This window comes from Hemicordylus capensis, chromosome 3, assembly GCF_027244095.1.
Source record: "Hemicordylus capensis ecotype Gifberg chromosome 3, rHemCap1.1.pri, whole genome shotgun sequence".
NCBI lineage: Eukaryota > Metazoa > Chordata > Lepidosauria > Squamata > Cordylidae > Hemicordylus > Hemicordylus capensis.
Genome location: NC_069659.1, coordinates 343,127,172 through 343,154,313, shown reverse-complemented (window position 1 = coordinate 343,154,313; position 27,142 = coordinate 343,127,172). Strand labels below are relative to the sequence as shown.

The 27,142-nt window shown below is 45.0% G+C and overlaps 1 protein-coding gene across 2 annotated transcripts in view; it reads left to right on the top strand.

Annotated features, from left to right (window-relative positions):
• Positions 1-4,594: 4,594 nt before the first annotated feature.
• ZMAT3 (zinc finger matrin-type 3) overlaps positions 4,595-27,142 on the top strand; it is a 35,965-nt gene continuing 13,417 nt past the window's right edge. The window contains exons 1-3 of one of the 2 annotated variants that reach the window (XM_053311334.1): positions 4,595-5,213; positions 14,630-14,791; positions 19,214-19,333. In XM_053311334.1, the coding sequence (XP_053167309.1) occupies positions 5,133-5,213; positions 14,630-14,791; positions 19,214-19,333 (363 nt within the window). In that variant the 5' untranslated portion in view covers positions 4,595-5,132. Of the gene's footprint in view, positions 5,214-14,416; positions 14,792-19,213; positions 19,334-27,142 lie in introns of both variants that reach the window. The other variant, XM_053311333.1, reaches the window with a different exon arrangement.

Here is a 27,142-nt window from a genome sequence, read left to right as displayed (position 1 = left end):
TTCATGGCAGGTGGGATCAAGTATAATTCAGCAGCATGTTTATCTAAGGGTGTTTTTTATTTTTATTTTTTAAAGTCTGCTATTTGGGGGCATCATTATAATATCATAATACCGTTAATATTAGTAACAGAAAATTATTATATACATCATATTTGAAAATAACATTCTGAGGGCATCTCCTTGAAGATACTGGGTACCGCTTGGCATATGAGAGCTTTGATTCTTTATGTGCCTTTGTGTTGATTTGTGGGAAACAGTCAAAGCCCCTCTAGGTAGCAAATGCTAACAAAATATTGGGACTCTTTGAAACCCCTTGAGAACACATTATAATCAGTGCATAGTTTTCTTCTCCACCTGCAAATAAATTCTGTGAGATGGCTCTGCTGTCTTGGAAGGCTCTTTGCGTTTCCAGTTCTAATTGATTGCTGCCATCTAGTGATGTAGTGCAGGCCTCTTATTTTGGTTGTGATGGTTATACAGTACTTTCAAAGTTATGTTAAGTTGTTGAACTGCAGACCAAGGACACTGGGAGAAATGATGATAGTGATCTAAATATACTTAGCATTTATATAGCACATTTGAAGAGTCTAAAGCATTTCATGTGCATTTTCTTGCTACCACAAGATCAAAGGAGAGCTGGTCTTGGGGTAGCAAGCATGACTTGTCCCCTTAGCTAAGCAGGGTCTGACCTGGTCGCTTATGAATGGGAGACTAGAAGTGTGGGTACTGGAAGATATTCCCCTTAGGGGATGGAACTGCTCTGGGAAGAGCAGAAGGTTCCAAGTTCTTTCCCTGGCATCTCCAAGATAGGGCTGAGAGAGTTTCCTGCCTGCAACCTTGGAGAAGCCGCTGCCAGTCTGTGTAGACTCTGTAGACAATATGGAGCTAGATGGACTGATAGTCTGGCTCAGTATATGGCAGCTTCCTATGTTCTTGTCCTTACAATAACCTTGAAAAGAAGGCCAATATTATTGCCATAATGCAGAGGGTAAGTGAGAAAAGGCAGTTTGCCTAGAGCAAGATTTGCCTGTAGCAAGATTTGAACTGGTGGCCTTCTGTCTCACAGGTCACACTTTTCACCTCCATGCTACATCAGTGATCATTATAGTAATAATTTGTTGATAACTATTGTAGGGAACTCTATATATTATAGTAATCATTATTCTTATCACAGAATGCCATATTGATTCATAGCTTCATTTATATTCTACATAGCCTCAGTGACCTCACAAAGTTCTTTAAAGCAAGAATTGGCTGGAGGTGATAATGCTGTTTGTGGGGTAGAACTCGTGGAAATGTTGTCCATGGGCATATGTTCAAACCTTATTGTGGCAATTTTGCCATCGTATTTTACAGTGGTGCCTCCTGGAAACTATGTGGAGATCTTTGCTAAGGCCATGTAACCAAAGGGAAGAGGAAATATATGTGCCCTCCCTGCACTTTTTACTGCAATTTTCTGATATTAAATAAACAGAGAGACTTAGCACACTGTGGGCCTGTTCTAATCTGTTATCTGTGGAAACCAATGGAATGCAAAGTATGTCCTAACATGCCCTCTAAGTATTTTCTGGTGTGTGCATTCGTAGTGGCAAGGCACTGAGTGCATTACAACCAAATTAGATCCTCATCCTAATAGGAATAATATGTTTATTAGGACCAAGTTAAAATCACAAGGCAGTGATCTTGTTTTCAAGGTTTATAGATCTCTTATTAAGGTTTGATATTTATTTAGTACACTTATCTCCCAGCGTTTCTCTAAGCTTAGAGTAGAATATTTGGCTTTCACTCCTTTTGTCCTCACAACAACCCTATAATGTAGGTTTTTCTAAGAGATCATGATTGCTTCAAGGTAACCTGGAAGCAATTTCTATGATTATAAAAATAATAAGATGCCCTCTGTGGTCATGGATGACCTTCTACAATCTTCAGTGTATTCTGTGCCAGGCATGAATATTCTCACATAAAAACAAATAGAAATTACTTTGGAAAGTAGCACCATCACTGCCTCTAAAATAAGAATGGAGGCAAAACAACAGGAGGGCAGGGTGAAAGTCAATCTGTCCTTCATGAATTTGCTGTTCCCTTTTTAAAGCCATCTAAGTTAATGGCCATTACCACACCTTGAGGCAGTGAGTTAAATATGCACTCTACATGTACTTGCTTATCTCTGTTCTGAATCTACTGCCAGTCAATCCCACTGGCTAACTCTGAGTTTTGGTCTTCATTGAGAAAGGAAGAGGAATTTATCTTGACCTACACTCTTCATACTATTCAAAATGTTATAAAGCTTTGTCATGTTTCTTTCTAAATTATCACAGACACTTTAGCCTTTCCTTGTAGGGGCACACCTTAATTTTGCTCATATTTTCCTATGTCTTGCCCGCTTAGGAACATAGGAAGCTGCCATATACTGAGTGAGACCATTGGTCCATCTAGCTCAGTATTGTCTTCACAGACTGACAGCGGCTTCTCCAAGGTTGCAGGCAGGGATCTCTCTCAACCCTATCTTGGAGATGCCAGGGAGGGAACTTGGAACCTTCTGCTCTTCCCAGAATAGCTCCATCCCCTAAGGGGAATATCTTACAGTGCTCACACATCATCTCCCATTCATAAGCAACCAGGGTGGACCCTGCTTAGCTAAGGGTCCTGCTTGCTACCACAAGACCAGCTTTCCTCCACTTCTGTGATAAGCTTTTAGGTATGATAGATTGATTTTATTTGTGTTAGTCATCAGACCACAGCAAATAATAATTATAATAATAAATACAATAAAAATAAAATGGAAAACAAAGTGATGGCTTTTAGGAAACAACTGAAGACAATTCTCTTTAGCCAGGCTTTTTAGTTGAAGTTTTAGTTGATGTTTCTTGGAAGAGTATGATCTTAAGACAGTGGTGCACAAGCTGGTCACCTCCAGGCTTGACTGCTGCAATGCAGTCTATGGGGTGCTGCCTTTGTATGTAGTCCGGAAACTGCAATTGGTGCAGAATGCTGCTTCCAGGATGGTCTCTGGGTTGTCCCAAAGAAACCAAATCGCTCTGTTTTGAAAGAACTGCACTTGCTGCCAATAGGTTTCCAGGCAAAATACAAAGTGCTGGTTATTACCTATAAAACCCTTAACAGCTTGGGCCCAAGGTATTTAAGAGAAGGTCTCTTCTCTTAAATATATACACTTCCTGCTTTGCTTAGCACTGCTCCATTCCTGATGGCTTTTAGGAAACAACCGAAGACACATCTCTTTAGCCAAGCTTTTTAGTTGCTTGGAAGACAACTTGGAAGACAACCAGAATAAAGCACAACCAATCAGTGGTACAGCATATGCTTTGCATTCAGAAGGTCCCAGGTTCAATCCCTAGCATTTTCAGGTAGGGCTGGGAAAAATCTGTCTGAAACTCTGCCAGGCAGTGTGATGACACCAAGAGAGATGGACTAATGGTCTGATATTGTACATGACAAAATATATCCATATGCTCCATTTAAGGGAGACAGAAATGTTCACTCACCTGTATGGAGCTGGAAAAGAGGTACCCTTTCTGGTGGGGGATAGACCCTCCTGTCCCAAGGACTAACGTGTGTAGAAGGGCAGGTATGTTCCTCCAGGTTTTCCCAATTAAATTATGGGGGACATGGTAGGGGACAGTATATAAACTAGTGGGGACAACAGGGTTTGTGGGAAACCCACAAAGCTTGTCTTCTGATCCCTATCCTCCCTGCTGCCTTTTAAAACAGTAGGTAAAGGTAAAGTGTGCCGTCATGTCGGTGTCAACTCCTGGTGACCACAGAGCCCTGTGGTTGTCTTTGGTAGAATACAGGAGGGGTTTACCATTGCCTCCTCCCATGCAGTATGAGATGATGCTTTTCAGCATCTTCCTGTATCGCTGCTGGGCAGGGGCTGGAGTGGGCCCAGAGACAAAATTTTAAAATGGGCCCCTTGCTGATATATATATATAGATATAGATATAGATATATGTGTGTGTGTGTGTGTGTGTGTGTGTATACACACACACACACACACATATATATATACACATACACACACACACTTTACAATATATAGTCATGTGACTTGCCTCATGTGACTTGCCTCTGGGGGGCCCCTCGAGGTGTGGGGGCCCCTAGGCAGCTGCCTCCTCTTGCCTTATAGTAGTTACGCCCCTGCTGCTGGGGATACCAGTGGGTATTCAAACTGGCAACCTCTGGCTTGCTAATGAGTCATTTCCCCGCTGTGCCATTAGGTGGCTTCTTAAAAACAGTAGCTGTTATTTATTTATTAATTATTATTATTTTAATAACAATATATTATTAAGTTTATATATTGCCTAACCCAGGGGCTCTAGACAGTTCACATGAACAAAAACAACAAACACAAGATAAATGAGCCATTAGAAAAAAAAACCTTTTAAGTTTTAATTTAAATTTAAAAGCCAGGCTTAAAGCAAGTGTGTGTGTGTGTGTGTGTGTGTGTGTGTGTGTGTGTGTGTTGAGCGAGTGGAACGCAGCAACAACATAGGAAGACTCTTCACTAGGGGCAGCAAATAGGTTGAACGAGTTCTAAAGATGCCATTGGACTCCTTGCCTAAAATCCTGTGCACACTCACATATATGGGTAAGCCCTACAGAAGCCAGAGAAAGGCTGACTTCTGAGTCAATATGCATCGGATCGGGTTCCCGATGTGTTGGCATCGGGAATGCGTCGCTAAATGAGGAGGGATGTCCCCAGAGAGGGGCAGGAGCTGAGCTCTTAGATCCGAGGAAGTGGACGATGCGTTCTCTTCTCTGTCCACCAGCCAGCCAGGCTTCACTACGCAGCGGGTTTGCGGGTCATCGAACAGCAGCGAAGGGAAGAGCCGGCATGCGGGCAGGCAATCGGCGGCGGCCCCAGCAGCGCCTCTCCTGAGAGGGGAGGGCTCACGCACCCTGGGAGAGACGTGACAGGGCAGTTTTCCCAAGTCTCCTCCCCTCCCTCCTCTGCAGTCACTTCCTGCAGCTGTTTCCATCTGTGTCCGGTTATACTGCTCCCTCGCTCTCGCCGCCCCCCCCCCCCCGCGCCCCTTAGATCGAAGTGGGCTGAAAGCAACCCCCTTTTAAGTTCCAAAGAGAGGAAGAAAGAGCCGAAGATTCCAAGCGCGAGGATGTGCATGGCTGGTCCTCTCTGTTTACCGGGGAATCCTTGCAGAGCGGACGCCTCCCGCGAGGCTCTCCTTGGGAAGCCGGTAGGTCCGTGATCGACTCTTTTCTGTGAGCTTCATGACAGGAGACTCAGGAACAGGCATCTAGAGAGACTGCAATCCACCTATGCACACCTACCCCGGAGTAAGCCCCGTTGGAAACCGAGGGCTTTACTTGCGAGTAAACATGCATAAGCTAGAGCTGCACCTGCTTCCTTTTCTCTTTTTAGAAAATAGATGTTCCATGCAAGCTCTGTTGGATACTTTAGTTTATATTATATATATATGCAGGTTCTTGCAGGTTTATTCCATTGCATGCATGCTGTATGGTTTTGAATACTCCATATTCTGCATTTTACGTTGCTGCATATTTTTGTATATTGCCTCTGCTAGTTGTGTAAGAGAGGCACCTTTGACAGCGGCGATGCTTATATTTAGCAAGTGGAGATCAACCTTCCTTAATCCAACCCCAGTATAGTGCCTTTCCAGTGGTTGTTGCTGGTGTCTTCCTTGTGTTTCTAAATAAAAATCATATATATATATACACACACACACACACACACATTTAACATAAGCTGCTTTGAGAACTTTTTAATGTTGAAAAGTATTATATAAATATTCTTAATAATATCTGAAAGCACAACAATCGCCTTGCAGTGTGCCCTCTAATTTTTTTCCATCTGTGTGCAGAATGAATTTTGTTCTGGGTGGCAGTATCAAGGGAGTGTGTGTGCACATGCATTCAGAATGGGGCCCTCCTGATTCAACCTGAGCAGGAGCTAAATTACTGAGTAGACTTCAAAAAACTTCTCCGCGCACACACACATGCTCACGCCATAAAGGGAACGCTGTTGCCTTGCTGTATTAGCCCAAAGTGTGAACATAGAAGCTGCTTTATATTGAGTCAGGCCCTTGGTCCATCTAGCTCAGTATTGTCTGCCTAGACTGGCAGCGGCTTCTCCAAGGTTATAGGCAGGAATCTCCCTCAGCCCTATCTTGAGATGCCAGGGAAGGAACTTGGAAGCTTCTGCATGCAAGCATACAGGTGCTCTTCCCAGAGCAGCACTACGATGTGGCCTACCATTCAAATGCAAAACAGGATGGATCCTGCTTAGCAAAGGGGACAATTCATGCTTGCTACCACAAGACCAGTCCTCCTTCTACAAGGAAGACCATCCTGTTTCCAACATTGGCTTGACTGATACTGCTGGGAGGTTGCCAAAGAGAATATGATGGTGCTCAAAAGTATACACTGCTCCCGAGTAAGGAGGTTCTTCCATTTTTAGTTGCCATCACTATTCACAAACTATGTACTATTCTCCATAGAATTTTAAAACCATCAAAGTTGGTGGCTGTTGCGTCCTATAAATCATAATTGTAGATTTTGTATAGCATTGTGGGCAAAGTGATTGTCGCTCTTGTGAGCTTACAATGTTGGATTCCTTGCATTTTATAGAAAGGGAGCTGATGATAAAAGATGGAATCCTATTCAGAATCATTCTTGGACTCCATGAGCCAAACTGATACTTGAATCAACGTATCCTTGTTTTAAGCGCAATATCCTGGTATTAAGTGCAAATAGCGTTCCAGGCAAATTGATGGAAAGCATCCTCAAGGATAAAATTGTAAAGCACCTAGAAGAACAGGCCCTGCTGGGAGTGAGCCAGCATGGCTTCCGCAAAGGTAAATCTTGCCTCACCAACCTTTTGGACTTCTTTGAGAGTGTCAACGAGTGTGTGGATCAAGGTGATCCAGTTGACATAGTCTACCTGGATTTCCAAAAAGCTTTTGACAAAGTTCCTCATCAAAGATTTCTGAGGAAACTTAGCGATCATGGGATAAGGGGACAAGTGCATGTGTGGATTGCTAACTGGTTGAAAGACAGGAAACAGAGGGTAGGTATAAATGGAAAGTTTTCACAATGGAGGGAAGTAAGAACTGGGGTCCCCCAGGGATCTGTACTGGGACCAGTGCTTTTTAATTTATTCATAAATGATCTAGAAGCAGGGGTAAGCAGCGATGTGGCCAGATTTGCAGATGATACCAAACTCTTCCGGGTAGTGAAATCCAAAACGGATTGTGAGCAGCTCCAAAAGGATCTCTCCAAACTGGGGGAGTGGGCGACAAAATGGCAAATGCGGTTCAATGTTAGCAAGTGTAAAGTGATGCACATTGGGACGAAAACCCCCAACTTCAAGTATATGCTGATGGGATCCAAGCTGTCGGTGACTGACCAGGAGAGGGATCTTGGGGTTGTGGTGGACAGCTCGTTGAAAGTGTCGACTCAATGTGAGCTGTGAAAAAGGCCAATTCAATGCTAGGGATCATTAGAAAGGGGATTGAAAATAAAACGGCTAACATTATAATGCCCTTATACAAAACTATGGTGCGACCACACTTGGAGTACTGCGTACAGTTCTGGTCACCACATCTTAAAAAGGACATTGTTGAACTGGAGAAGGTACAGAAGAGGCCAACCAAGATGATCAGTGGCCTAGAGCACCTTTCTTATGAGGCAAGACTACAACACCTGGGGCTTTTTAGTTTAGAAAAAAGACGACTGCAGGGAGACATGATAGAGGTCTATAAAATCATGCATGGTGTGGAGAAAGTGGAGAGAGAGAAATTCTTTTCCCTCTCACACAACACTAGAACCAGAGGTGACTCCATGAAATTGATTGCCAGGAGGTCTAGGACCAACAAACGGAAGTAACTTTTTCACACAACGCGTGATCCACTTGTGGAACTCTCTGCCACAGGATGTGGTGACAGCCAACAACCTGGATGGCTTTAAGAGGGGTTTGGATGACATCATGGAGGAGAGGTCTATCAATGGCTACTAGTCGGAGGGCAGTGGGCCACCTCCAGCCTCAAAGGCAGGATGCCTCTGAGTACCAGCTGCAGGGGAGTAATGGCAGGTGAGAGGGCACGCCCTCAACTCCTGTCTGTGGCTTCCAGCGGCATCTGGTGGGCTACTGTGCGAAACAGGATGCTGGACTAGATGGGCCTTGGGCCTGATCCAGCAGGGCTGTTCTTATGTTCTTATGTTCTTATCCTAACCACTGAAGCACAGTTGCTATCTCGGGAAAATCTCTATTATTCCCTTGTGCTTTTTTTGGTTTATCAAGTCATTCGCTCAGGACATGGAGAGAGCCATAAGACTGAGCCCACCTAATAGTTCATGTATATGTATGTTCTTTTTAAAAAATTATTTTTATACTTTTTAATCAAAGCTCCTCCTCTTTCTACATTAGATTGGAGAAGACACATGTGGATTTTTTTGGTGTGTTTCCCTGATGATCAAAAGTGAACACATGAACAGCTAGCATATCCAAGCTTTAACTTGTTGTACTACTAACTTTCCATATGCAGGGACATTTTATCGAGGGAGCATTCAGACTCGCAGTCCGCTGGTGTACAGTACAGTGCCCTGAGGGACTGAATCATGTGATTCTTCTGAGCATGCAGACTAGCCTTCACATGGTCTCTGGAAAGTGATCAAGCATTTGTTTTGGCTAGGGATGGCATGCCCATCGGCTGACTGTCCAAATAGTGTCAATTAAGAACATAAGAACAGCCCTGCTGGATCAGGCCCAAGGCCCGTCTAGTCCAGCATCCTGTTTCGCACAGTGGCCCACCAGATGCCCCTGAGAAGCCACAGGCTTGATTGCCTGGTCAAATATTGTCAAAAATTCCGTTAAGCCATAATGGTGGTGATGCTTGAAAATTTGACCCCGCTGCCTGCTTAGCACAACTACTTTTTAAAAATTACTTTTGTTTTATCGTAGTAGCTGTTACCTTGTTTAATTTCTGTTTTGACTTCATTTAAAACAAGCATTCTGTAGACTGATCCTGGTGTTCCAGGATAAAAGAGAAGAGAAGCACCATTTGTGAATTGTTCATGTTTATAGAAAGTGTACCTAACATTGTTAAAAGCCATTATAATTCAGTTTAGTGTTTTAAAAACAGTTAATTACACTGCTTCACAGTTATAGTTGGGAACAAAAAAGCTGCCTTGTACCAAGCCAGGACATTGAACATTCTAGCTTAGCACTGTCTACTCTGACTGGCAACAGCTCTCCAAGGTTTCTGGCAGAAATCTCTTGCAGCCCTACCTGAAGATGTTAGGGCAGGGCTGCTCAACTTTGGCCCTCCTGCAGATGTTGGCCTGCAACTCCCATAATGCCTGGATTATGGGAATTGTAGTCCAAAATTAGATTATGGGATAAACCAAGTTTATGGGATAAACAAAGATTATGGGAATTGTAGTCCAAAAACAATGGGGGGGGGGCTAAATTGAGCAGGCCTGTGCTAGGGATTGAACCTGAGACCTTCTGCATGCAAAGCAGATGCTCTGTCAGTGAACATAAGAACAGCCCTGCTGGATCAGGCCCAAGGCCCATCTGGTCCAGCATCCTGTTTCACACAGTGGCCCACCAGATGCCGCTGGAAGCCTACAGGCAGGAGTTGAGGGCATGCCCTCTCTCTTGCTGTTACTCCCCTGCAAGAGCCCCTGGTGGCGCAGTGGTAAAAACTGCCGCCCTGTAACCAGAAGGTTACAAGTTCGATCCTGACCAGGGGCTCAAGGTTGACTCAGCCTTCTATCCTTCCGAGGTCGGTAAAACGAGTACCCCGAATGTTGAGGGCAATATGCTAAAATCATTGTAAACCGCTTAGAGAGCTCCGGCTATAGAGTGGTATATAAATGTAAGTGCTATTGCTATTGCTAGTACTCAGAGGCATCCTGCCTTTGAGGCTGGAGGTGGCCTATAGCCCTCCGACTAGTAGCTGTTGATAGACCTCTCCTCCATGAAGTTATCCAAGCCCCTCTTAAAGCCATCCAGGTTGTTGGCTGTCACCATATCTTGTGGCAGAGAATTCCACAAGTTGTTTATGCATTGTGTGAAAAAATACTTCTGTTTGCTGGTCCTAAATTTCCCGGCAATCTAAATTTCCCAGCAGTGAGCTACAGCCCCACCCTGTAGTCATAGTGTATAAATTCACTAATTTGTTTATGTAGTGATAACAATACCTTTTTATGGGGGGACATTTCTATAGCACTTCTAAGTGTTCAAAGCACATCATGTGTAACGTCTTGCTGGAATTCTTACAACAACCCTTTAAGGGAAGTAAGTATTATCATCATACCCTTTCTGCAGATGAAGAAGGTTAAGACACATGCCTAAGGCCAGTAACTGTGGCAGAAGTGAAATTTGAATCGAAGTCTCAATTCATAGCTGTCTCTTGACCTCTATGCTCACCAGCTGTGAGCATAAGTTTCAAAACTGCTGATGATTAAAAGACTATTTTTGTTCTAATAAACTTAATGCTTTTTAAAAAAATGACAATTGCTTGGCAATATTTGACCCTACTTTTGGTTAACTTCTAGAGCAGAGGTGAGGCCATGAATTTGCCTAACTCCAGCTGTTGATGGGCTTTCATCACTCTCAGCTGCAATTTATTGCAATTGGGGATGATGGAAATGGTAGCCCATCACCAGTTGAAGGGTCTGGGATTCAACACTTCTTATATTTATCATTAAGGTTTTAAGCGGTATAGTACAATGTCTTCATCTTGGCACCCTGTGTTTAGTTTCTTAGCGTTTTACAACTTTCACCTTGCAAGCTGAAATGTTTGAGGCACGATCTGTAAATACAGATCTGTAAATACAGATCTAGAGGCCCATTACTATGTTTGTGCACCACAAAGTGCTGTAGTGGGAGTGGATGGGAAGAGGAATGTTGCAGAATATAGTATTCTCTGGAAAATGTTTACATGGAACACCTGAAATTGAAACACATGGGATTCAAGCCAATGTGTGCAATCTGGAAAAAGTAAAACACACACTCCCTTGGCTTAATGTACTTAATTAAATACATTTAACTCTAGTGCCCTTTATTATCTATTTTGGAAAATGTCTTCTCCAGGATGAAACCTACAGATCACATAGTCTTTCAGAGATGGTCTTAAAACAGGAAGTGAGCAGGAAGTACACTACTTCATTTTTGTCAAAGCAAACAGGGAAGTCATGATGGAGGTTTATAAAACTATGTGTGGTGGAGAGAGAGAGAGAGAAGTTTTCCTCACTCTCCTTTCTCACAGCACTAGTACCAGGGGCCATCCCATGAAACTGCCAGGAAATTCAGGCCCGACAAAAGAAAGCACTCTTTCACACAGCAGCTAATTAATCTATTTTATTCATTCATTCATTCATTCATTCATTCATTTATTATGTATTATTAAAATTTTTATACCGCCCTTCCAAAAGGCTCAGGGTGGTTTACATTAAAACACCATTAACATCAATTAACAATTAAAACAGAAATTATAAAACTGCATAAAATAATAATTAACAATTAAAACATCATAAAACACCAATTAAACAGCCAAAACAATTTAAAAACAAGTTTTTAAAAGCTGAGAAAGCTTGGTTGAAGAGATGTGTTTTCAGAAGTTTCTTAAAAATTGCCAGAGATGGGGAGGCTCGTATCTTTGTGGAATGTGCCCCCTACTATCTTGGGGCAGCAGCTGAGAAGGCCCGTCTCTGTATAGCCACCAAATGAGTTGGTGGCAACTGGAGACGGACCTCCTCAAGTGACCTCAATGGACAGTTGGGCACATAGCGAAGAAGATGTTCTCTTAAATACGCAGGGACATTTCTGCCAAGGGATGTGGTGTTGGCCACCAGCTTGGGTGGTTTTAAAAGGGGCTTAGGCAAATTCATGAAGGACAAGTCTTATCAATGGCTCCTCGTCTTGATGATGGTTATAGGCTAGCTCCAGGTTCAGAGGCAGGATGCCTCCAAATGCCAGTTGCAGAAGAGCAATGGCAACAGAGGGGATATGCCTTCATCTCCTGCTGGTGGGTTTTCCAGAGACATCTGGTGGGTCACTGTGGGAAACAGGATGATGGACTAGATAGGCCTTGGGACTGATCCACAAAAGTCCTCCTTATGTTCTAAAAGCTGTGGGGAGCAAACCAGTTTGTGATTGTTGCACATGGGGAGAAGGTTAACACTTTCCCTCTGTGCTGTTTTCCTGCCAAAAATGCCCCCCCTCCTCAGAGTGGCTATTAGTGGCTTGCAAAACAATGGGAGAATAACGCAAGGCAACGGCAGCTTTCACACACTGTCCTCAAGCTTTTGTACTGCCACAAGTCTCTGGAATGTGCAGGCCTTCCCTCCGCCTGTCTTAATGGTGGCTATTTTCCTATCAATAGCTACTCATGGTTATTGTGTCTAGAGCCTGGTTTGGGTGGTGTGACCAAGCTGACGTCCCTGTCCCACTCCTAGTTAGGAATGTGCATGAACTGGTTCGGATGTCCTGATTCGAGCCGGTTCAGGGGTGGGGGTTTCTTTAAGGGACGGGGATGGTGCTCTTACCTGCCCCGCCGCATTTCTCCCACCGGCGCTCTCCCCAAAATCACTGGTGCAGGGCTGAAAGGAGCTGGTCAGCATCATACTGGAAGTGCTTGGCTTGTGTGCACGCACATACGGACCAGGCGCTTTCAGTATGATACTGACTGGGGCTGCAAGGAGGTATGCTGCAGCTCTGCACCAGCAATTTTGGGGAAAGTGCCAGCACGGAAAATGCGGTGGGGGAGGTAAGAGCACCCTCCCTGTCCCTTAAAGAACACCCCCCCCCGCTTCCCTGGTATGCACAAATCAGTTCGTGCACATCCCTACTCCTAGTCCACCGTTCCATGCAATTAGGAAAATGGGGTGGTTAGTCCAAACCACCACTTAATATGTAATCTAAATATTACTTCAAGGTAGTATTTAGATCATGTGTGACGGTGCAGTTTGCATGACCCTCGTTGTGTGACCAGGAGAACGGGAATGGCATGCCAAGAGGGGGAGTAGCTTGTATTTCTTCACGTCTTGGTGGAGCCAGTTTGGATGTATCATCTGAACCGGCCCTTCTGTCTATTGATCAGTCAGTTCCCAGCATTCCATTCCAGTGTGCCTAAGAAGCTAGGGTAGGGCTATGTTGTTTTTGATTTATTTTAAATTGGTAGACCGCCCCAAACTTCTGACTCTGGGTGGTTTACAACAACACTGAGATCATCTGTTGAGATCATCAGGAGAGGTCCATCTGCAGTTGCCATCAGCTCGTCTGGTACCTACTTGGGGATGGGCCTTCTCAGTTGCTTCCCCAATGCTTTGGAATGCGCTCCCTGCTGAAATAAGAGTTTCCCCATCTCTGACAATTTTTAAAAAAATCTTTAAAGACTCATCTGTTCACCCAGGCTTTTAATTAAATACAATTTTAATAGTATTAACTTCATTTTAAAATATTGTTTTAAGGTTTTAAAATGTTGTAATGTTTTAATTTCTTTGTCATTTATCTGTTTTAACTAATGTTTTAACTTTTCTGTTTTTGTTGTAAACCGCCCAGAGACGTAGGTTTTGGGTGGTTTAGAAATAAATAAATAAATAAAACAAATTTAAAATGAAAACCTTAAAACACATAAAACCACAGTCAAGCTTGGGTGAAAAAAGTAAGTCTTTAAGAAATCTAAAAAGTTGTTACTTAGTCCTCAAAGACTTCCTCTGAATTCAATGGGGTCATTATACAGGCTGTAATCTGGAACAGTTTCTTTTTTTATTTAATTGATTTATATACCGCCCTTCCAAAGATGGCTCAGGGTGGTCTACATTAAAAACAAAAACCATAGAAATCAATTAACAATTAAAATCAGAGAGGGGTGAAATCTGTTTAGAGCAGGGGTTCCCAACTCTGGGTCTTCCAGTGTTGTTAGACTACAATTCTCAGCATGATGCGGATGATGGCAGTTGTAGTCCAACAACATTTGGGGATCCCTGCACTTGGCTAGCAAGCAGATTGAGTGAATCCCGAAGAAGTGAAGAGGCATAAAACTGAAGCTGGGGAAAGGAGGATCCCTTGAAGCTGTGTGGGTGGGAGGAAATCCCTTGAGAGAAATATGGTGACCCATAGGAATAAAAAAGATGGGCAAAGAACATAAAAAGAACCCCACTGGATCAGACCAAAGAGCTATCTAGTCCATCCTCCTGCTTCCCATAGTGGCCGATTGGACACCTCCGCAGAACTCACAAGTGGAGCTTGACAGCAAAAACTCCCTCCTGCTCTTGCTCCCCAGGAACTGGCATTTGATGGTATGTGACCTCTGAACATGGAGGCTCCACAAAACCATCATGACTAATAGCTTTGGAGACAAGGACTCTAATACAAGATATTATTTGTAGTGTCTGATATTTGTTTTTGCAGACTCCTCTTTAATTGAACGTCTCTGCATTTCTCACAAGAACAGAAAGCCATCTTCCGCCTTCAAAGGAAGCATGCCAGAAGGTTCCTCAGCCAATGATTCTCTTGCAGCAAGCCGGACTGCCCCTTCCTCCTCCTCCTCCTCCTGAGAAGCTTCCATCGCTTCCTATGTCAGTGGCCGCCAGGCCCACAGCCAACTTGTTACTCTCCCCACAGAAACCTCTTGGACTGGGGTCATCCTTGCCGCTTGCACATGATGAGGAACTTGCCACGGTGGTGGAGCAGGACCCAGCGCTGGAGGAACTGTGCAAGCCTTTGTGCTGCAGGCTTTGTAATGTCACCCTGAATTCTGCACAGCAAGCCCAGGCTCATTATCAGGTGAGGAGGAAGGTACGGGGAAAAAACGTGTTTCCTGTTTCAGGATCCAAAGGGTGCTGGTTTTCCCCTCTAAGGTGCATCACAAGTAGAGGCACAAACTCTTTTCCCCTCTTGCAGCTTACTTGGACGGAAAGCTAGAATACCATCTCTATACCATGCACTCTTCTGTATTCTTCTATAATCTTCTAGTATAGTTACTAATCCAGAAGTCTGTGGTTCAAATCTCACCCTCACCTGAATTCACGTGGTGGTCTTTGTGACAAAATCATCTTTTCTTCTTGTTACCATCTATATATCTATAGAGCTTAATCTTAATTATTTAGCACATTTCATATTTTTATACTGCTTGATATATAAATCTCTGGTGGTTATGATTTTAAAACACAAATTAAAACATTAACTCCATTTAAATAAAATAATATTAAAAAGACAAACTAAAAGCCTAGTTAAACAGGTATATGTTCAGATTTTTCTTTAAAATCATCCAGTGATGGGGAGGCTCAAATTTTGTTTGGAAGCACGTTCCAAAGTCCTGGGGCAATCTTAGAAAAGACCTGGTTTGGGATCACCACCAGAAGTGGCAGCCACAACCAGACCTTTCTTGTCCTTGATTATCTTAATCATCTTCTATAATCATGCAATTTTCTCTCTTATCGCTGCCAGCTGGTATTCTTATTTTTTATTTTAATTTTACATTTTATATCCCACTCTTCCTCCAAGGAGCCCAGAGTGGTGTACTACATACTTAGGTTTCACCTCAAAACAACCCTGTGAAGTAGGTTAGGCTGAGAGAGAAGTGACTGGCCCAGAGTCACCCAGCAAGTATCATGGCTGAATGGGGATTTGAACTCGGGTCTCCCTGGTCCTAGTCCAAGACTCTAACCACTACACCACACTGGAACCATATACATGGAACCATATAAGAGAGCACGCCGCTTAAATTAGCAAATGATTTTTTTTTTGTAACAAGAGAATAAAATATATAATTGTTTCTTTTCATTACTGCTTAATTGCAAAATGATATGAACAGGTGTACATGGTATTCCTTCTGTCTTCCAGTGAAGTGGTAAAGACTGTTGCTTCAGTTAAGAGGTTCCTGTCACACCCCTTTCTCAAAGTCCAACTACCAATTTCCCCCTTTCCTTTTAATACAGTCATCCCTTGACAACCACGGTTTTACCAACCACAGTTTTGAGTATATGTGAATGGTATACACTTTGAGTATATACTTTAATGCCTCACCAACCGCAAAGTTGTCAACGGCGAGGTTTTGCCAGAACTGAGCCCTAGTGGTTGGCGAGGAATGACTGTATTAAAAGGAAAGAAATGTCTTATTCTTGTCCAAATAGCAGGAAACTGGCCTTAAATTTCTATCCTGATGCTTTATCAATAGGATCAGGTTCTTGCCTCGGAAAACACCATCCCTCTGCCCTGGGAAATCCCCCTCTCTCTGGCACTCTCTAGGCTTTCCTCTTGGTGATGTCCACAGTTGTCTTTTTTAGATTTTCCTTTTTACATCTTTGGCAACAGTAACCTCTAATTCCCCACCTGTCTGTCTGTCTCCAATAGTAACCTTACCAGCCCAGTTGAAGCCATACTCCCTAATCACACCCTAGCGAAAGTTACTAGGTTAGACTTCCTCTTTAAAATTTAGCAGTTTACCTGTATATAAAATCATAACTCTCAACAAAATAGATTTTCCACAGCCTTAAACAAGTCCCCCACCCTAGTAGCTTCAGCCTCCAACATCTGCAATATGGGGATAACAATACTGATCTACCTTACAGAGTTGTTATAACAATTGTTGAGATCATGTATGGGTTCAGACATCACATAGAATCAAGGTTTATTTTAACCAAGGTTTATCTAATACATCTGGATTGGTACCACAGATGATCACCAGCTCTTGATTTTTTTCACCATAGTGTGATTAGTTTGGGTTCCGCCGCTTCTCCTTACCTCCCATGATTTAAAGTTTGGCTCCCTCTATGAAAGAGCTTTGGGGATGGAGCTGCCAAAACAAATCACGATTAAACCACAATTGTGGATTCAGACATCACATGAGTAGGACAAACATATTTCAGATCTTTGGTTCAGATTGTGTTTTCACTATCTGAAAGAAACCACAGTTTGTTAACTAGTGTAGGTTCAGGTATACAAGTCACTGGGGCTATTCTGACTATCAGCCAAAATTGGCTAGCCCGATTTTTGCCAATCGTCAGAACCACCTGGCTCGGCTGCGATCCCTGTGGTTCTTGAGTGGTTAACCTGCTCAAGTACTCCACCCCTTAGCCTGGGTTTGCGGAGCGAGTGCTCCGAAAACACAGTCTATCTGGTCGTAAGTAGCCACGGCTACTCGTGAGTAGACCCCCAGAGGGGAGGCGAAAAGCCGCCTCCTGGCTCCGGGGGTCTCCCCGGTATGCCCTGCGTGCTCGCGCAGGGCATACTGGGGCTTCCGGGGGCCACGCGGCTCCCACTCCCCCCAGCCCCCGCCGGCTCTGTCACGGAGCCGGCAATCGTGTGGGTGGCCAATCTGGCTGCCCAGGGCTCCAGAGCGATCGACTGCGGGGAGAACGGGCTTAGCCCGCTCTCCCTGCACTTTTGGCAAAAGCAGGTCTCACTGATCGTTAGACCCGCCTCAGAGTCAGATGAAATAAACCATGTTTCCTTGTGATGTCTGAAGTTACCCAGAGTATGTGACGCCCTTTGGATGCTCAAAAGCACTATCATTCCTTCAAATAGTGAACCTGGGTGGTCTTATGCTCAGTTTGCCAACAAAACTGCACCACCCAAAAATCATATAGTGGCTTTTGTTTACTTGGGGAATCCCTTAGGTTTGCAGAAGGATATACATTTTTAATTTAAGCTTAATTAAAATGTAAAAGAAAAAGACTTTTAAAAATCTCCCCACCTGCCCAGCAACCCTATGAAGCTATTCTCATGATCACTGGAAAGTGCGCTAAGGGAGCTTAGCCTGCTTTCTAGAGATCGTGGGAACCACAGGGCTCGCAGGCGAGCCTGGTGCTCCCAAGGCGGCTAGCCCACCTAACTACCCCTCCCCTAAGACGAGGTTAATGGAGCGAGCGCTCCGTTAACCATCTCTTTTTGCTCGTGTGTTGCTGTGGCGCGTGGCATCACACAAGTAGACCCCCAACCGGGAGGCAGCAAGCAGCCTCCTGGGCTCGGGGGTCTCTCCAGGGGCTGCGCAGCCCCCGATCCCCGCCTCCCTTGCCGGCTTCGTGACAGAGCTGGCAGTTGTGTGGGTGGCCGATCTGGCTGCCCAGCTACGAGCAGCTGCTCGTCTCACTGATTGTGAGAAGTGAATTTTCAAGACATATGGAATGTTGAACCAGAGAATGCTGAGATTGTAACTGAAAAATATAAGTAGTTCTGGTAAGAACGACGCTGCCTACTTCCCTTTCACTCTCCCTACAACTGAACTAAATTTGGTTTACATCAGTTAGGTGGTTCACAAATTATCCCACTTACGCCTGAAACATTTATGTTGTTCTCCACCTTGAATTGGGGTGGATGATATCATCTCAAACTATGCCGTTGAGATGTCCCTATGTGTTTCTACAACGGTACCAAATTTTGTTCATATTGGTTCAGTAATTGCAAAGTTGATGTTGGGACACACACAGAATGCTGGGTGATCTCATAAGCTTACTTTCCTTAAGGAATGTAGGATAAAAACGGAAGATATAGTGGTGGAGAGACCTGGTCTGCCTGAGACCCTAACAGTCTCAATTTCAACAGTAACAGTTTCAACTTGGGTCCCCAGATGTTGTTGAATAATAACTCCCATAATCACAATGAATCTGTTTGGATTATACTATCCCTGCCCATGTGATCAGGAACAGGATGCGCCAAGAGTGTCCCCATCATGAATGTCCTGATACCCTCCCAACATGTCCCATTATTGTGTAGGGGGCTTGTTCAGCTGAATGACTCATCTATATGTGCTTACAACTATATGTAATAGTTGTTTAAAGAGAATATTTGACATGTGTAGAGGGGCTGGATGAACACTTCCCCGCCCACTCTGGACGAGATAAAGGGACGTACTGGGTGAGTGTCGAGACATCCTCTGAGGGTGACCTCATGGTCATGCTCTTGGTGCATCCTCTTCCTCACTGCATGGGTGGGGATGGTATTGTCTAAACCATCCCAGTAAGATTAACAGAACAAAAGAGAGCATCCTAAAGGGGTGTGTGTGTGTGTGTGTGTGTGTATGTATGTAAACACACGTGTATAATATGTATGTTCATGTACAATGAAGCATGTGATGCAACAGTTGCAGTTGTAAAGGTTCACAAAAGTAAGAAGTTCAGTGCAATTTCAGAAGCTCAACTGAAGGATGGTCTGTTAGCGACTTGCATGTATTACTGCCTCAGCTGTTACCACACCCTCTCTTTCCAGGGTAAAAACCACAGTAAGAAACTTCGGAATTACTATGCAGCCAACAGCTGTCCAGCTCCCACCAGAATGAGTAATTTGCTTGAGCCAGCTGTGCATCCAGTGGTTTCCCTTCCAGCCCAGGTGAGTTGTGTGGAAATGCTGTTTTAATCTGGCAATAATAGGTACTCCTTCTTTTAAGGCAGGGGTTCTCAAACTTGGCTCCCCAGATGTTGTTGGACTACAACAACAATGGCCAAAGGCCAATATGGCCAGATTGATGGGATTTATAGTTCAACAATGTCTGAGGATCCAAATTCAATAACCCCTTCATATTCTGCTCTGGGCTTGTCTTCATGATGAGTTTACTTGAGCTAGAGTTGGGTAGAAGGTGTTCAAACTGGCAACTGACATGCATCCTTTTTGTCATGGTCTACCTGCACAGGATCTGCTTGTGGGTTCTGAACACCATCAATAATCTGCTGCAGCAGTAGAAGCTTTTGCTGCAGAACTCAGTATTGTTAATTAGCTTAAATGGCTTTTTTAAAAAAGGATTAGACAAACCCTTGAAGATAGGCCAATCAGTGAATAGCAGCCATGGCAACTCAGAAACACTGCTGCTGATCATGGAGGCTTTACCATGATTGATGGTTCAAAGCTGTGTGTGTGTTAGATGGTTCAAGACCGTCTCTGTGTTAGAATATGTTACTCATACAGTACCTGATTGGTCACTGTTGGACTAGACTCTTGGTCTGACTCAAAAAGTAGAGGAAGAGGCAAGCCTCAAGGTAGTGCTTGATGCTAGTGTATTTTTCATTGAATAGTTTTAAGTGGCTTACCAGAATTAGTATTAAAGATATTCTGAGGAAGATCTTTTAACACCTTGAGCAACCTTCATAAAATAAACCACTGCTTTCATGTGTCAGTTTGAGGCTTGCCTCTTCTGCCACTTCTCTGGGTTTTTGGTACTGCCCTCCCTGTTTTTCCCTGAGTGCCAAGATCGTTTTAGTGGGGGAGGTGAATTATCTCTATTCATCCCATTATAGCATCCAGCCTAGTGGCTGTTGCTGGTGCCTCCCAGTGTTTGTTTCTAGATTGTAAGCCCATTTTGGACGGGGAACCATATTCTCATCCCTTTTGCTACAAAAAGACTCTTTTTGCTGAAAAAGTAAATACATCAATATTCTGAATAATAAATCTTGTGTTTCATGCTTATGCAACTTAAACTGCTTTTTAAACCTCTGAATCCTGCCCTCAGAATATAAAAGGTAATTTGGTCATCTCTTGGGTTGTGTGGGGTCAGCTCAGCTGTATGGGGAAATGCTTCTCAGGAAAACTATGGAGACAGACCAGGTTACACATGCAGAGCACTTGCGTGGGCAAGCGTGCCTGGGGTTTTGTGCAGAGTCAAAGTACAAAGCCACATGCAAAACTATGCACGTCCCATGGACCCCAAACCTGGGTAACCTTTAGCTACAGGGAAGGTGCAAGGTAAAAAGGAGAATGCAATGCTGCATTCAATTTGGGATGAAATCCTGCCATTCCTAAAGGAACTCTCCTTGCCTTAAAGACAACTTCTTTTTGTATGGGCCCACCAGCCAGTTGAGGACCAGTTGGCTGGCCTTGCTATCCATGCAATCTTTGTGAGAAGTTCCAACAGTGATGGGGTCGGGACTCCAACCTGGAGAAGATGCAACTGGGAGAGGAGGCCACCCCAGCCTAAATCCCTGATCCGAATGTCAGCCCACGCCCCCCGCCACCCCACCAGGAATCCTTAGTGTTGGAGCAGCTAGAGTTGGTCACCCTTTTGAAAGTTTACTTCTGAGGTGATGCCCTCTAGTGGGGCTCCTGGCCCTGCTGTAGAACCCCTTCCATTGCCTCTGAGCTCCCAGAAGCAGAAGCAAGGCTCCCTTGACTCCCAAAGGCGACACACTCCCCTGACTGCTTGTGGTCACTCTTCTGATAGACCTAGTCGGAAGGAAGGGAGGCCAGGTCAGGTGCCTCCTCTGGAGTAGGGGATGGCCTGAGGATGTTGGAATGGGCAGGGTGCTCTCTCGCCACCTACATAAATCCTCAGTTCGTACCGGCCTTTTGCTGGTTCAACAGCTTCTTTGTAGAGCTTGTGCCTCCAGCCTGCCTTAGGAACACAGGGAGCTGCTTTATATTGAGTCAGACCCTTGGTCCATCCAGCTCAGTATTGTCTGCACAATACTGGCAACAACTTTTTCAAGGTTGCAGGCAGGAGTCTCTCTCGGCCCTACCTGGAGATGCTCCCAGGGTCATCCTCTAAGGGGGACAACTTGTGGCAGACAGTGCTCATAGGTAGTCACCCATTCAAATGCAAACTCTACTCAGCAAAGGAAACAATTCATGCTTGCTGCTGCAAGACGGCTCTCCACACCTTGCTTGACTCAGGTTCAGACAGAGAGTCAGTAAAACAAAACAAAACAGGCCTTTACAGGCTCTGCCCCACATTTGTGGCATGTTCCTCTTCTCTGGTTGTTGTTTTTTAAACCACTTTGGGTGTAAGGCATGCCTCTTCTCTCCTGCTTCTGGTTGATTTCTGGGGTTGCTGTTGATGCAGTGTTGAAATGGTGTTTTTTACAACTTGTGTTTTTTCTTATTGCACACTGCTTTGAATTGCTCAGAGAAGTGTTACTGAATGGAGAATGAAATAACGGAGCATCAGGTAAAACTGAACACACAATGAGACGGTTCCCACGATCAGTGGGAGCTGCCGAAATGGGGTTTGTGGGGAGAGCGGGCTTAGCTTGCTCTCCCCGCAGACGAGCAGTCAGTCTGCTCCAGGCTGCTGCCCACACAACTGCCAGCTCCGTCACAGAGCCAGCGGGGGCTTGGGAGTTCAGGGGCCATGCGGCCCCCGGAAGCTCCAGCATGCCCGGCACGAGCACACAGGGCATGCTAGAGAGACCCCCGAGCCAGGAGGCTGCTTTTAAGTCTCCCAGTTGGGGGTCTACTTGTGAGTTGCCACGGTGCTGAGCTGCGCCACAGCAACACACAATCTGTTAACCCCGGTTAGCAGAGTGCTTGTTCCGCTAACCTGGGCTAAGGGGAAGGCTTCTCAAGTGGGCTAGCCACTTGTAAACCACCGGGCTCATCTGTAAGCTCGGTGGTTTACACAACCAGCAAAAATCGGGCTAGGCTCTAGGCTGATTATGAGAATAGCCTCAGTATGTAAGCCTTGACTGAATACGCCAGTTATTCAAAAGTTGTGTGAGGAAACTTCATTGCCTCAAGGTATCATGTCCTCCTGGGAGCTCCAGAGCACGCATGCGTTTCCTAGTGACAAAAGGACTTCCCTGTTCCTCATTCAGTTCAGTGGGGCTGGCAGTTCTGGGGGAAGGGTTGTAGCTCAGTGGAAGAGCATCTGCTTTGCCTGTGAAAGGTCCCAGGTTTGACCCCCAGCATCTGCAAATATGCATCTGATTATATACATCTCCAGGTAGGGCTAAGGAATATTCATCTGAAACGCTGGAGGGCTGCTGCCAGTCAGTGTAGGCAGTACTGAACCAGATGGACCAGTGACCTGATTCTGTATTAGGCAGGAGAAGAGCTGGCCTGGTGGTAGCAAGCATGACTTGTCACCTTAGCTAAGCAGGGTCCACCTTGGTTGCATATGAAAGGGAGACTAGAAGTGTGAGCACTGCAAATTGTTCCCCTTAAGGGATGGAGCTGCTCTGGGAAGAGCATCTAAGTTCCAAGTTCCCTCCCTGGCATCTCCAAGATAGGGCTGAGGTTCCTGCCTGCAACCTTGGAGAAGCTGCTGCCAGTCTGTGAAGACAAAACTGAGCTAGATAGACCAAGGGTCTGACTCAGTATATGGCAGCTTCCTATGTTCCAGTTTTCTGTGTAACCTATGTGTGAAAAGGGATGCTGGTGAAGGTAGTCCCTGCACATGAAATGAACAGGGAAACCTGTGCACTGAGGGTTTTTGTTTGTGTGTTAAAGTGTAAAAGGGCACCACTGAAAGCCATGAAAGAATTAGGTGGGCACTGATGCTGCTCTGAGTGGAGCTATTTGCTATATGTGACAAAGGGATGCCGGTGAGAATGGCATTTCTGTATCCATCTCCTACCCCTCAGAACATCTAGGATCACCTTAATGAGTGTCATGGCATCACCCCTTGACAACTTTGCCCACTAGCCAGTGATATGCAGCAAGGCTGGGGCTGCTTGCAGTGTAGTGACCTCACAACCGGGTGGGGGGGATTACCCCACATATTTGGGGGGTGAGGGGGAGATCTTGATATGGGGCTGACATTTTGAATGGCATCCCTCTGTTGCATGGACCATGTTGCTCTGCCCTTGGATACTGAGAAGAAGATGCAGATCTCCCATCACTTGAACTCGAGGAAGATGCCTTAGGACTGAGGGAAGATTGTAGCAGCTGATGAGGTCAACCACTGGAGGGAGACAGCATCTTATGTAAAAGAGAGATCCTGCTCTAAAACCTACTTAGGTTTATGCGATCTCCCCCCCAATCTCGCCCATGATGTCTACCATCTAGATCAAAGGCTAAACAGCAGGCAAGTCAGTACAAGACTTAACTTCGTCTCGTTGCTGGCATGTACCAGATTTGTCCCTTCCTCTCCAATGTATATTTTCCCAATAGACCTTCCTAGCTGGCAAGGTTCCAGCGCTAACCACAATTCACCAGGAACATCTTCAGCGCAAATCCCATTGAAATGAATGAGAGCCGCTCACAGCTGCTTCTGTTCAGGAGAACTGCTGTAGAACTGCTTTGGCTGTAGCTTCAACAGCTCTGTGACAATAAACAGCACAGTCAGTTTGTTAGTCTTTTTAAGGTCCGGCAGAACTCCTGTTTGTGGCAGGTGTAGTACTACTGAGCTTTCAAATTTGTGCAGAGATAGGATTCTCTGTACGTTGTAGGGCATGTCTGAAATTTGGCTGACAATTTTGGAGTCTAGTATTTGAATGTTCAAGAACCCTGACAGCATTCACTGGTGTGTATTTGCCACCATTATGTGAAAGCTCGCATTTATGTATCCAAAAAAGGTGAAATACTTATTTTCATACCTTTTAGATATGGCAAAGGGCCATATCTCAGTGGTAGAGCGCATGTGGGAGATTCCAAATTCAGTTCCTGGCATCCCCAGATAAGGCAAGAAAGACCCCAGTCTGAGACCCTAGAGAGCATCTGCCAGTCGGTGTAGACCTGGGCTCTACAACTCTGGCCCTCTAGTTGTTGGACTACAACTCCCCAGCAAGAGTGGCCAGTAGTCAGGGATGATGGGGGTTGTAGTCCAACAGCTGCAGGAAGGCTGAAGTTGTGCAGCCCTGGTATAGACAATATTGATGACTTGGTATAAAGCATCTGCATACATTTACAATGCTTGTCAGCGCCGCAAGCTTTTGCATATTTGGAAAAACGTTAAATAATATATAGGGTTAGTGGCCATTCTCTCTTATTCATTCATATTTCACACCTGCTCTCAGATATCTGTGTGCTAGGGTGGTGATGAATTTTGAAAATAAAGTTTTTCAGTTTCCTTGAGTGGGGCACGTCTGGCCACGGGAAAGGTTATACATACCTCTTGTTCTCTGCCCTATAGTGGGCCCTTTTTTACATCTGGCAGTCATTTGAATGTCTTTTTGAAGTGACTCTGTGAGAGCTTGCATGTGCAGCAGAACTGTTTAGCTAGAGTGGGACATGATCCAGCCAGAGTTAAGTGCTGCTAAGTATTTTGGATTTTAGTGTGAGAGAGCTGAGCGTATACAAAGTCTCCTCACTGAAATCCATGAGACTTCAGTGCTTAATTCTAGAGAGGAGACCCTGTTTGTCTGCTGCGGCATGAAACAAAATAAAGCAAAAGGCCCTGTGTTACTTAAGGGCTAGTGGATCATATATTTAGCAGTGGGCAACTGTCTCTATCCATGCCCCCACACAGCTTTTCAATGGCTGTTTCTGGTCTCTGCCTTGTGACAAGGAGTCACCTTATTCCATTCTTTATGAAAACCGCTCTGAGAACGTTTTTGTTGAAAAGCAGTATACAGTCATCCCTTGCCAATCGTGAGGGTTCCCTTCTGGCAAAACATCGCCACTGGCAATTTCACAGTTGGCAAGCAATTGAAATCAATGGGAAACAGGAAGTATGGGAAACAGGAAGTATGGGCAACTGCCATCATGAAAAGACCAAAAATTGCCCCAAATCACCCGGAATCCTTTAAAATCACCAAGAAGAAGTAAGAGGAGTGAGCAAATTGAACCTCTGGAAAATTTAAAAAAAAAACCCAACCCATTGCTTAAAGGCACTTTTGAACCCCACAAAACCACTCAGTCACTTTAAATTGTGAGGAGTTGGCAGGGTCAACAAGAGGAATTATTATTATTATTTTACATTTATATCCCGCTCTTCCTCCAAGGAGCCCAGAGCGGTGTACTACATACTTGAGTTTCTCCTCACAACAACCCTGTGAAGTAGATTAGGCTGAGAGAGAAGTGACTGGCCCAGAGTCACCCAGCTAGTTTCATGGCTGAATGGGGATTTGAACTTGGGTCTCCCCGGTCCTAGTCCAGCACTCTAACCTCTACACCATGCTGGCTCACCACGCTGGAATGAGTGGATGAAACCTCTGAACGCCCCAAATTTGCAGACCCCCCCCCAATCACTGGAAAAAATCTCGCCAAACCGCAGATACAAACTGCAGCCGGGGGGAGAGTTGAATGTAAATAAATGAATTATATATTTACATTTACATTTAACTGTTTGGTCCACAACCCCCCTGAACGGCCGTGAGAGGTTCGGTCCAGGGTTGAGCCGAACTGAACCGGGAGTGGTTCAGCTCGACCCTGAACTGTCGAACCAAACCAGCTCATAGTTGAACCGGTTTGGTTCTGAACCTGTTTGCACACCCCTACCTGTGAGACCCCTTTGCAACTGCTGTGGGAGCCAGCGCTGCAAAGCAGAGATAGCCCAGCGCCGCTGCTCTGCGTCCAGTTGGCTGTGGTTGCCAGCTTCATGCCTGTCAGCAGGAGGAGCTGGAGCCTCTGCTGCTGCTGTTGCGCTTACATAAATTAAAGACGCAGAGCAATACAGCAGGGGCTGTGACGGGGGCATGGCAATGAAGTGTGTGAGATAGATAGATAGATAGATAGATAGATATTTGATTGATTGATTGATTCCCTCCAGCAGAACCATGCGACCCCCCCACCCCCTTCTTTTTAGGGAGAGTAGAGCAGCTTCAACACACACACACAGGGGAGAGAAAGCTGCGTGGATGCCCCTCATACTTGTGGGGGGGCAGCAGTGAAGCTCCCAAAGTAATACGCATGGCCCTCCCCTCACACTCAAGGGAGGGGGGATTATGGGGGGGGCAGCCGAGTGCGAGACGGTCACCATGCCAACAGTCTGTTTGCCTTCTCTATGGCTCTCTCACACGTGCATAGGATAACGGCATCTGAGAGAGTTGTTTTTTTTTAAAAATTATTCAAAAAAATAAATAAATCCCAACACACACACACACACACACACACACACACACACACAACATGGGGCGGGGGCGGGGGGTAAGTTACCCAAGAGGGAACAGGAATGGGTGCTTCAGACAGCTACACATGTGATGATAACGGGACTCTCTCCAGGTCGCAGTCTTAACATGCTCCACATGCCGACACAAGGTCCTGTGCACTCAGAGCAGGACCCTTTGCCATGACAGTGCTCCTAGAAGCCCCCTTCCCTTCCTAGCTGGCAAAGGAGAGCACCCAGCCCCTGTGCGCAGGGGCTTGTGAGGCAACCCACAAGGGAGGGAAAGAGAGAAAGAAAGAGAAAATATGAAAGGAGGAAGGATAGAGTGAGAAATAAAAAGGAGGGAGGGAAAGTGAAATAAAGAAGGGAAAGGAACAAAGGGGAACAGAGTAGAAAGAAAGGAATAAACAAGGGGGGAAGAGAGACAGGAGGAGAGAGAAAAGGGA